The 12870-nt window shown below is 45.0% G+C and overlaps 1 protein-coding gene across 1 annotated transcript in view; it reads left to right on the plus strand.

Annotated features, from left to right (window-relative positions):
* The window catches only part of LOC124284684 (transient receptor potential cation channel subfamily M member-like 2), a 72825-nt gene that overhangs the window by 50419 nt on the left and 9536 nt on the right, over positions 1-12870 (plus strand). Inside the window, 10 exon segments of the mRNA XM_046720785.1 lie at positions 1906-2044; positions 2977-3148; positions 3661-3775; positions 5102-5203; positions 5206-5264; positions 5575-5660; positions 7975-8169; positions 9699-9804; positions 10898-11017; positions 11196-11309. Coding sequence (XP_046576741.1) covers positions 1906-2044; positions 2977-3148; positions 3661-3775; positions 5102-5203; positions 5206-5264; positions 5575-5660; positions 7975-8169; positions 9699-9804; positions 10898-11017; positions 11196-11309 — 1208 coding nt within the window.

Raw genomic sequence — 12870 nt, forward strand, 5'->3', positions numbered from 1 at the left:
CGCACGCACGCACGACGCACGCACGCACGCAACGCGCACGCACGCACGCACACACACACACACACTGTCTTCTAGTCCATATACACACACCCTGTCTTCTAGTCCACAAACACACACATACATACACACCATGTCTTCTGGTCCTCAAACACACACCCTGTCTTCTACTGTCCAGTAGCTTGTTGGATATCCAAGTGGTGTTTATTCCCTACTGTTCAGGAGCTAGTTTAGTATCCAAGTGTTGTTTATTCCCTACTGTTCAGGAGTTAGTTTAGTATCCAAGTGTTGTTTATTCCCTACTGTCCAGTAGCTTGTTTGATATCCAAGTGTTGTTTATTCCCGTACTGATTAGGTGATTTCTTATTACCCTTTGGTGTTGATGTGCTATGTTTAGCAAGGTTGTTTGTTGTGGAAGTTTTGTTCTGTGGTTTTTGTCCATGTTCTTCCTCTGTCATGTCTTGATGTTCTCAGGGATGGATTGCAATTAATTTTAGGAATGTTCAGTTGGAATGTTTCTGCTTTTAGCTCTATTTTACAAAGTCTCCAAAATTTTGATGAATTTATGAAATGCCTGTTTTTCTTTGACCATGTTTCAACCTTCAGTGAAAGTAGGTTCAGCAGTATTGGGTAAATAAACCACTAAGATGAAGACAAAAATTCGGAATGATAGTTTGTCGCTGGAACATTCATGGTCTTGGGGAAACAGGATAATGTTTTCTTTGTAAATCTTGACAATGACATGGTTGGTGTGGTTTTCAGCTACACCTTCCAGCAAATCCAGGACAACACTGAGCTATATTGGTACTTCCAGCGCTTCCAGCTGATCATCGAGTACCACTCACGCCCTCCCTTCCCTCCCCCATTCATAGCCGTCAGTCATTTTTGGTCCTTGTGCAAATGTTGCTTCCATCGGTGTTGTGCAAAGACAGGGGATAATCCTGGTGGTCTGCGTAAGTAGAAGCTAGACATGGTTACAACCAAACACTATCGTCTTACTGAGGTCACAATAACATTTCATGTGGAGAACCACATGGTTCCGATTCTTACAAAATATTCTGATACAGTCAAAGAGAACAAATTTTACATAAACATTTGGACGTATTTTGTGATAAATACTCAGTATGAGATATGTTGTTTGTGACCAGAGTGAACGGTTTCCCAACTCTGCTATAACATATCATCCTATCTCCCTGTCTCTCTCTCTCTGTTTCATGGCGATTTGTTTCTGATAGTATTTTCTTTCCTACTGACATGATTTCTGTTTTAAAGCTGAAGAATTTTTATTCATGTGTATTCGTTTCTTATTGACCTTGGAAATATGTCTTAATAAAATTGTACTGAAATGCCAGCAAAGTATCTGATATATCTAAGTAATACTTATGTATGAGGGAAATAATATATTGTTTTATTTTTCCTTATCCTGACTCATGCTCTTTTGCTTGTCTTCTTCTTCTTGCAAAAGAGCATGAGTCAGGATAAGTATAAAATATCAATTTTACTCCAAAAATTACATTTTTGTAGAATATCATTTATATCTTAAACGCCACAATTTGAATTGCTGAGATGCATTGCCTTTGGCATTCCAGAGGACTATGGTCGTTTGTTTGAATCCTGGTGTAGCCTGATTTATGAGTCGAGGTTTGTCACCACCATTACCATGCTTGTAGGTGTCACCGAAGTGACAAACGTCGGAGGACTTTCTCTTCCACGTTAAGCTGACATGCTGTCGTAGGACTGGAATACTGTTCAAAGCAAAGTTCACTTAAAGTATAGGATCATCAAAGTATATGTTTTAGGACAACAGTATTAGGTGTTTCTACTGAGATTCATGTACACAGTACTTGTGTAGCATCTGTGTCTGTTTAACCCATATGAAGTCACAGTGTACATATGATGTGACTTCAGGGAAGGTGTACAAGGATAAGAAAATGGAAGAGAAGCAACTAGTGCAGTGGGAGAATGTCATCGCTGATGCCTTCCTCTTGAAGACTGACGAGCAGGAGAAGGAGTCTGTTGAGAACCGTGTTCAAGCAACCCTTACCAGGTGAACCACAAACAGATCAGTCCTGAGAATGTGGATGATGAGTAAAGCTGGGCTGTGTTAGGAGTATCTGTGAACCACAAACAGATCAGTCCTGAGAATATGGATGATGGGTAAAGCTGGGCTGTGTTAGGAGTATCTGTGAACCACAAACAGATCAGTCCTGAGAATGAGGATGATGGGTAAAGCTGGGCTCTGTTAGGAGTATCTGTGAACCACAAACAGATCAGTCCTGAGAATATGGATGATGGGTAAAGCTGGGCTGTGTTAGGAATATCTGTGAACCACAAACAGATCAGTCCTGAGAATATGGATGATGGGTAAAGCTGGGCTCTGTTAGGAATATCTGTGAACCACAAACAGATCAGTCCTGAGAATATGGATGATGGGTAAAGCTGGGCTCTGTTAGGAATATCTGTGAACCACAAACAGATCAGTCCTGAGAATGTGGATGATGGGTAAAGCTGGGCTGTGTTAGGAGTATCTGTGAACCACAAACAGATCAGTCCTGAGAATATGGATGATGGGTAAAGCTGGGCTGTGTTAGGAGTATCTGTGAACCACAAACAGATCAGTCCTGAGAATGTTGATGATGAGTAAAGCTGGGCTTTGTTAGGAGTATCTGTGAACCACAAATAGATCAGTCCTGAGAATGTGGATGATGGGTAAAGCTGGGCTGTCTTAGGAGTATCTGTGAACCACAAATAGATCAGTCCTGAGAATGTGGATGATGAGTAAAGCTGGGCTGTCTTAGGAGTATCTGTGAACCACAAATAGATCAGTCCTGAGAATGTAGTTGAAGAATTTGCCGGAACCGGAAACTTATATGTCCAGCCAGACAAGAGTCCAGATACTGAATCCAGATGAGCAGGTGAAAATATGTATACCTTTCCTGTCATCAAGGCGACCATGATCATGTGATATTCTCTGTCTAGATTGGACTTGCTCGCGACAAAGGTTGACGACCTCCAGGACATGCAGACAGCAGGGGGCTCCGTCATGGCGGCTGGGTCTGTACTGAGAGAGGAGGCTGCTGACAATGTACCCAATGCAGCGCTGTACATGCCACCCGAGCTGGATGACAGACTCAAACTCATTGAGAGCCAGGTAATGGGCACTGTTTGTCTACTAAGATTCACATGTAGTTTGTCACTGCATTTGTTGGAATTTGTAGCTGATTATATGTAGTGTCTTTTTCTGTATTTAGTCTCCACTCTTTACTGGGCAGATACTACCCTGATACTACATGCAGTGAATGGAAGGATGTATTTTGCAATTATCAAAACAAGTGTCACGATGACATTCACATAAGGGCATTTCTGACATCAATGCTCCAAGACTTCTTTGAATTTGGCTTAAGTATGACAGTAATATAATATACTCTGAATGTGTCATGATTTGAAAATGAAGTCTTTCAAATTACATTTTAGTACATTGACTCTTAATATAGACCTCCTGTCTAGATGTATTTTCTGAAATCATTAGCATGCTGAAGATATCAATGAATTATGCAAAAATGTGTGGTGTTCAATCCATGATAAGTCTTAACCCATCTGACCTTGATTCTTGTCAGATATATAATAGTCTGTTCTCCCCTGTACTTGTTACCTTGTTTCCAGATGGTGCACACATTCAAGGCTCTGGACTGGATCATGATGTCTCTGGCCCAGAACAACATGGCATGCAAGGAGAAACGCCCACTACTGCCTGACCCAGAGCTTGCCATTAAAGAACGTAGGTCCTTATTGTGCTAAGGAACCATATATTCTTGCACATCCATGGGTGAGAAACCCATGTGAAAAAAACTGGTGTCAAACATGTGGGAGATTGTTTCTCATCTTCATGATTGGCTACTCCATGGTGATGACCTGAGGTCAGATTATGATGGACTTCTTACCTGAAATTCATTGATAGTTATTCCTCCTTCGATTGAATGCAGACTGGTTGCTCATGCCAAACACCTTTATACCTACTTGTTGCATCATAAACAAGTGTTAATTTAGTAAAACAAACTTAGAACAGCATGATTATGTCTCAAGCGATTACAATGACTTCATACTCTCAATTATTTCATGCTTGCAAGAAGGAACATCATCTACATCGACGTTGCAACACTGTCGTTTAGAGTGTTTCATTAATTTCCTTTGATCTAATCTTGTTTGCATGTTATCTATGCATTGTGTATTATAAACGCCACTGCTATGACAAATTATTAAATGAGAATCTATTCGACCCTCAAGTGGTGCAATTTTATGGTTTGTAAGAAACTGATTATTGTTCACTTCTGCTGTAGGTTCACATCTACCTCTGTGTGTGTGCACATCTGCTGTAGGTCCACATCCACCTGTGTGTGTACATCTGCTGTAGATCCACATCTACCTCTGTGTGTGTGCACATCTGCTGTAGGTCCACATCCACCTGTGTGTGTACATCTGCTGTAGGTCCACATCTACCTCTGTGTGTATGCACATCTGCTGTAGGTCCACATCTACCTCTGTGTGTGTACATCTGCTGTAGGTCCACATCCACCTGTGTGTGTACATCTGCTGTAGGTCCACATCTACCTCTGTGTGTATGCACATCTGCTGTAGGTCCACATCTACCTCTGTGTGTATGCACATCTGCTGTAGGTCCACATCTACCTGTGTGTGTGCACATCTGCTGTAGGTCCACATCCACCTGTGTGTGCACATCTGCTGTAGGTCCACATCTACCTGTGTGTGCACATCTGCTGTAGGTCCACATCCACCTGTGTGTATGCACATCTGCTGTAGGTCCACATCCACCTGTGTGTGCACATCTGCTGTAGGTCCACATCTACCTGTGTGTGCACATCTGCTGTAGGTCCACATCCACCTGTGTGTGTACATCTGCTGTAGGTCCACATCTACCTGTGTGCACTTATCTGCTGTAGGTCCACATCTGCCTCTGTGTGTGCGTGCATCTGCTGTAGGTCCACATCCACCTGTGTGTGCACATCTGCTGTAGGTCCACATCTACCTCTGTGTGTATGCACATCTGCTGTAGGTCCACATCTACCTCTGTGTGTGTATTTTGCAGGTCAGCAGCGGAAGGACGAGGAGGACAAACAAGACCGCAACCTGGTACAGTCTCTCCGCATACAGCCCTACGAGTACCACTTTGAGTCCCGCAACTCCCCCTACCGGGCTCCCATCCCAGGGTTCAGCGTTTCACTGTGCCTGATGAGAAAGTGCCCTGGAATGTAAGTGTTTTCATCACATAGAATTGTGGAGATGTGTGCAATACTGTCGTCATCCTCTGCATTCCATTTTGCATAGTGAATTACCATGGACACACCAGCCAGTGTCTGCATTCATCTATCTGTCCATAGATTTGGTTTCTGGAGCAGATCTTGGAAACTGTAAACAAGACAATGCAAATATGTTTTGTGTTCCTATTTCAACATGATATAATCACATCAAGTGTTTACCATTGCTGGGGATATCAATGACTTAGTCCACTGTTTACAGAGCACATGATTATAGAGTAACATATGCCTTGGTGTATTGCAGGAACCCTTCCCTGAATATATGCCAGTTCTACACAGCCAGGACTCCATAAAGAACCAGTCCTGGGCAGACCCAGATCTCATGGCACTGTAAGTTAATGCCACTTTCGCAGCTGCAGTGTCAGTATGCCCAATGACACTATGTGCAGTGACTGTATACCCATTGACACTATGTGCAGTGACTGTATGCCCATTGACACTATGTGGAGTGACTGTATGCCCATTGACTGTATGCCCATTGACACTAAGTGCAGTGACTGTATGCCCATTGACACTATGTGGAGTGACTGTATGCCCATTGACACTATGTGGAGTGACTGTATGCCCATTGACTGTATGCCCGTTGACACTAAGTGCAGTGACTGTATGCCCATTGACACTATGTGGTGTGACTGTATGCCCATTGACTGTATGCCGATTGACACTATGTGGAGTGACTGTATGCCCATTGACACTATGTGGAGTGACTGTATGCCCATTGACACTATGTGGAGTGACTGTATGCCCATTGACTGTATGCCCATTGACTGTATGCCCATTGACTGTATGCCCATTGACACTAAGTGCAGTGACTGTATGCCCATTGACACTATGTGGAGTGACTGTATGCCCATTGACACTATGTGGAGTGACTGTATGCCCATTGACTGTATGCCCATTGACACTATGTGCAGTGACTGTATGCCCATTGACACTATGTGCAGTGACTGTATGCACAGTGACTGTATGCCCATTGACACTATGTGGAGTGACTGTATGCCCATTGACTGTATGCCCATTGACACTAAGTGCAGTGACTGTATGCCCATTGACTGTATGCCCATTGACACTATGTGGAGTGACTGTATGCCTATTGACTGTATGCCCATTGACACTATGTGGAGTGACTGTATGCCCATTGACTGTATGCCCATTGACACTATGTGGAGTGACTGTATGCCTATTGACTGTATGCCCATTGACACTATGTGCAGTGACTGTATGCCCATTGACTGTATGCCCATTGACACTATGTGCAGTGACTGTATGCCCATTGACACTATGTGCAGTGACTGTATGCACATTGACACTATGTGGAGTGACTGTATACCCATTGACTGTATGCCCATTGACTGTATGCCCATTGACACTATGTGGAGTGACTGTATGCCCATTGACACTGTATGCCCATTGACACTATGTGGAGTGACTGTATGCCCATTGACACTATGTGCAGTGACTGTATGCCCATTGACTGTATGCACATTGACTGTATGCCCATTGACACTATGTGCAGTGACTGTATGCCCATTGACACTATGTGCAGTGACTGTATGCCCATTGACACTATGTGCAGTGACTGTATGCCCATTGACACTATGTGGAGTGACTGTATGCCCATTGACACTATGTGCAGTGACTGTATGCCCATTGACACTATGTGCAGTGACTGTATGCCCATTGACACTATGTGCAGTGACTGTATGCCCATTGACACTATGTGCAGTGACTGTATGCCCATTGACACTATGTGCAGTGACTGTATGCCCATTGACACTATGTGCAGTGACTGTATGCCCATTGACACTATGTGCAGTTACTGTATGCCCATTGACACTATGTGCAGTGACTGACACTATGTGCGGTGACTGTGCATTGACTGTATGTATTGACACTATGTGCAGTGACTGTATACCCATTGACACTATGTGGAGTGACTGTATGCCCATTGACTGTATGCCCATTGACACTATGTGGAGTGGCTGTATGCCCATTGACTGTATGCCCATTGACACTATGTGCAGTTACTGTATGCCCATTGACACTATGTGCAGTGACTGTATGCCCATTGACACTATGTGGAGTGACTGTATGCTCATTGACACTATGTGGAGTGACTGTATGCCCATTGACTGTATGCCCATTGACGCTATGTGCAGTGACTGTATGCCCATTGACACTATGTGCAGTGAATGTATGCCCATTGACACTATGTGGAGTGACTGTATGCCCATTGACACTATGTGCAGTGACTGTATGCCCATTGACACTATGTGGAGTGACTGTATGCCCATTGACACTATGTACAGTGACTGTATGCCCATTGACACTACGTACAGTGACTGTATGCCCATTGACACTATGTGGAGTGACTGTATGCCCATTGACTGTATGCCCATTGACACTATGTGGAGTGACTGTATGCCCATTGACACTATGTGCAGTGACTGTATGCCCATTGACACTATGTGCAGTGACTGTATGCCCATTGACACTATGTGCAGTGACTGTATGCACATTGACACTATGTGCAGTGACTGTACTTTGTGGTGAGTTTGCTATTGATCCCATGCATACTGTTAATATGCAAAATATAATAAAGTGAGATTTGAAACATATTTCCCATGAATTCCACTGTTTTCAGACCTGTTGCACAGCGGAACATCTTGACATTCAACGGTTTTGACAACAAATATAACGTGGATAGATCAAGTCATTTGGGCACATATGAAATTGTTGATGGTCTTCCTATCAATCCTCGGGGTCGGACAGGAATAACAGGAAGAGGAAGTCTGGGCCGATGGGGCCCCAACCATGCTGGCGACCCAGTTGTGACCAGGTGGGTAAGGTTGTGGGATCAATCTGGTTCTAGGTGTGAGGTTTGGTGAGGACGATGTGAGGGGTGTGGATTGGATGGGAGTTGTGGTAGACTTGAGTCATGGTGTGTGGGTAGTGTGGTAGACTGGAGTCACGGTGAGGGCGATGTGAGGGGTGTTGTGGTAGACTTGAGTCACGGTGTGTGTGTAGTGTGGTAGACTTGAGTCACAGTGTGTGTGTAGTGTGGTAGACTGGAGTCACAGTGTGTGTGTAGTGTGGTAGACTTGAGTCACGGTGTGTGTGTAGTGTGGTAGACTGGAGTCAAGGTGTGTGGGTAGTGTGGTAGACTTGAGTCACGGTGTGTGGGTAGTGTGGTAGACTTGAGTCACGGTGTGTGTGTAGTGTGGTAAACTGGAGTCACGGTGTGTGTGTAGTGTGGTAGACTGGAGTCAAGGTGTGTGTGTAGTGTGGTAGACTGGAGTCACGGTGTGTGTGTAGTGTGGTAGACTGGAGTCAAGGTGTGTGTGTGTAGTGTGGTAGACTTGAGTCACAGTGTGTGTGTAGTGTGGTAGACTGGAGTCACAGTGTGTGTGTAGTGTGGTAGACTTGAGTCACGGTGTGTGTGTAGTGTGGTAGACTGGAGTCAAGGTGTGAGGGGTAGTGTGGTAGACTGGAGTCAAGGTGTGAGGGGTGGTGGGGTAAACTGGGATCAAGGTGTGAGGGGTGGTGTGGTAGACTGGAGTCACAGTGTGTGTGTAGTGTGGTAGACTTGAGTCACGGTGTGTGTGTAGTGTGGTAGACTGGGATCAAGGTGTGAGGGGTGTGGTAGAGTGGAGTCAAGGTGTGAAGGGTGGGGTAGACTGGGATGAAGGTGTGAGGGGTGGTGTGGTAGACTGGAGTCAAGGTGTGAGGGGTGGTTTGATAGACTGGAGTCAAGGTGTGAGGGGTGGTTTGGTAGACTGGAGTCAAGGTGTGAAGGGTGGTGGGGTAGACTGGAGTCAAGGTGTGAAGGGTGGTGGGGTAGACTGGAGTAGACTGGAGTCAAGGTGTGAAGAGTGGTGGGGTAGACTGGAGTCAAGGTGTTAGGGGTGGTTTGAAAGACTGGAGTCAAGGTGTGAGGGGTGGTGGGGTAGACTGGAGTCAAGGTGTGAAGGGTGGTGGGGTAGACTGGAGTAGACTGGAGTCAAGATGTGTGGGTGGTGGCGTAGACTGGGATCAAGGTGTGAGGGGTGGTGTCGTAGACTTGATTCAAGGTGTGCAGGGTGGTGGGGTAGACTGGAGTCAGGGTGTGAAGGGTGGTGTGGTAGACTGGAGCCAAGGTGTGAAGGGTGGTGGGGTAGGCTGGAGTCAAGGTGTGGGGGTGGTGGGGTACACAAGACTGACTTAAGGTGTGAGGGGTGGAATGGGTTGAGTGGACTGCAGGTGTGGGGTGGTGGGGTGGACTAGGCTCAAGGTGTGAGAGTTTGTGCGGTGGCTGTTGCTCACTGTACTGTGGCAAAGGCCTTACAGAACACAAACCACAGATGTCCTGACCTGTCACTGCTGTTTCAGATGGAAGCTGGATGAGTTCGGCAACAAGTCTTTGGTTGATGGCAAACCCCAGCTGGAGTTTGTGGTGGTACAGAGGTCAGACAACAAACAGTGGGCTCTCCCGGGGGTATGTCTGCCAGTCTATCACTTAACCAGCCAGCAACTCTATAAGGAAAAGTCCATTTTTGTCTCGGCTGCCATAGTAACAGTGTCAAACCCACCACATGGTCTCATTTATAGTGGTCAGTGATGGTTGTCAAATATAGCTGCTTGCATTGCTATTAAAGAAGGACTTTTATACTGACATTATTATACACCTCTTCATTATTATACACCTCTTCATTATTATACACCTCTTCAGATGATACTCTACACACCTCATACTAGGGGTCTAAATGTTGGACCCGACCGCGTGTCATACCAAAAGATGTTAAAATATGGTACTTGTTGGTCCCTGCCTGGCCCTCGGCATTAATGGGTACAACAACAAGGACTGGAGTCAGTATAATGTGTCTGAGTGGGGTACTCATGCTTCACTGCGGCATGGTATCTCAGAGGGCTAGCACTATAAAACCAGCTTCAGTCAGGGCTAGTACAAGCAGCCGCACATACACATACACACGCATGCACGTCGTCGTCATATGAGCGAAATATTCTCAAGCACGATGTTAAACCCAATTTCACCTCACCTCACCTAAATGTTGGCATTTTTCTGACTACTGCTGCAGGCAGAGGTTCAGAGTTGCTTCCCTTGGACACATCAGAAACCCATGAGTAGTTGGAATCCTATTTTGCTCAGATTTTGTTTTTCTTCATGGGGTAGTTGTGGGGCTTGATGGTTCAATGAAAGGAAGGATCTCCCTAGTCATGCTCTCTGAAAACCCACACATGGGGCCCAGTTGTCTTGGGCACTGCAAGTCGCGTCCCAAACACCAGAAAACATGATTGTAGCTTTGAATCAGTGTTCTCCCAAGTTACATTTCTAGGTTTCTCAGCACCATACCAGTTCTAGTGGGTTTAACCATAACAGTACATGTCTCAGGCTGGCTTCAGGCTTTCCTCCTACGTGAAGCTGACTGGCCCTGATGTGCCTGGAACACTGGTTGAGGCAGCGTTAATCCCATCTCACATACTGCTGGGGAACATGCCTGTTTAGCCATAGTGCCAATGATGACTATCTGATAATGAGATCCCATTAAGAAACATTGTGCTTTGGTCAGGCAATCTGTGAGCCTAAGCAGAAGGTTTGGGACATCCTGAAGTCTGACTTCACGGCCGATCCGGAGGAGAGAGAGAAGATCCTGGAGAGGCTGGAGAAGCTGTCTTTACAGGGGCAGGAGGTGAGTGTCACAGACTGTTTCTTGTCATGAACATCGGATGGGTGAAGGAGGGGCTGCAATGTCAAGTTTATGTTCAGTAAGATGGTTTGTGAGCTTGAACAACTAAAAGTTTTGAGTATCTTGTATCAGTAGACAGTTATCAATATGCCTCAAACTTCTTTTTCTATCTGGGGTGCAGATGTATCGAAACTACGCTGACGACTCTCGCAACACTGACAATGCTTGGCTGGAGACGCGTGTGGTCAACTACCACGACGAGGAAGGCACCATACTGAAACACTTTGTTCTGAGGGTAAGGTCCCACAACCACTGTCCTTTTGTCACATGACTGTTATTAATCTTCATCATCATGAAACTTGAAATTATTTGAAATGAGAGATGTTAATTAATTAGATTACAAATGTAATTGGGGAGTTTAGGTCAAAGTTGTTTGGGGTTTTTTTTCAGTGTATGATCTATATGGTTCCTCCGTTCCTTTCATCCAGGATACAATGGCCCAGTTGTTACTGTGTGTCCTAGATAGACATAATCAGGTTCTACTCTTTTTGCTGTGATGAGATGATGTGAATTCTTCCCTTTGTGCCACCAAAGACTGTTTGAAGTGATTGTTAAGCACAGAACTCAGCAGTATAGCAGTGATATGAGAGAGACAAATAATGATTTAAATGAGTTGACACTTGAAAGTTTGTACCAATTGCTGCGTTAAAGAATTTACCAATGTTTTTTAACAATTAAGCTAACAATCTGACCAAACTGTTGTCAAAATCTAACTAGTTATTTGATTCTGTTGAACATTTTGTGCAGTAGCAGCCATTTTGAAGGGACATTACTCATATTTCTTTATTCTTTGGATCTGTTTTTGTAATGATGAGTGGCATGAAGTGAGAGGAAATTAGGGTCTCCCCTTTGACACTTGTAGTAGAACAAAGAAATGAGCCCCTGACATGAGATGGGAAGTAAAATAAAGTCTTTGTTTTGTGGCAGCATGAAGAGAAGCGGGTAGTCTCTGTGCTGGACAGGTAGAGTTCCCTGCATTGCCAGCATAATGTGAAACATCCATGAGTAGAACCAGAGACGTTTTCCTTTAAAATAAGACCCATACAGTTGGTCAGCTCCAACAGAGAGTATGTAGTTGCTTTCCAGAGAGTGTTTACCAAGTTCCAGATTTAGCTTTAAACTTAAATTAGAGCAAACATTTAACCCCATTAGAATTCCTAGTCCCCACCTTGTTTTTGACCTTCTCCCATATGTGGTGCATGTCCCATTCAGACGCTAGTAGCAGACAGCTATACCGTTGGTGACGACCTGCTTCTTGTAGTGTTCAGTGCTAGTAGCAGACGGCTATACCGTTGGTGACGACCTGCTTCTTGTAGTGTTCAGTGCTAGTAGCAGACGGCTATACCGTTGGTGACGACCTGCTTCTTGTAGTGTTCAGTGCTAGTAGCAGACGGCTATACCGTTGGTGACGACCCGCTTCTTGGTAGTGTTCAGTGCTAGTAGCAGACGGCTATACCGCTGGTGACGACCTGCTTCTTGTAGTGTTCAGTGCTAGTAGCAGACAGCCATACCGCTATGACGACCTGCTTCTTGTAGTGTTCAGTGCTAGTAGCAGACAGCCATACCGCTGGTGACGACCTGCTTCTTGTAGTGTTCAGTGCTAGTAGCAGACAGCCATACCGCTGGTGACGACCCGCTTCTTGTAGTGTTCAGTGCTAGTAGCAGACAGCTATACCGCTGGTGACGACCTGCTTCTTGTAGTGTTCAGTGCTAGTAGCAGACAGCTATACCGTTGGTGACGACCTGCTTCTTGTAGTGTTCAGTGCTAGTAGCAGACAGCTATACCGTTGGTGACG

The sequence above is a fragment of the Haliotis rubra genome, unplaced genomic scaffold, assembly GCF_003918875.1.
Source record: "Haliotis rubra isolate DU_JTF1 unplaced genomic scaffold, ASM391887v1 Scf342, whole genome shotgun sequence".
In the NCBI taxonomy this organism is placed as follows: domain Eukaryota; kingdom Metazoa; phylum Mollusca; class Gastropoda; order Lepetellida; family Haliotidae; genus Haliotis; species Haliotis rubra.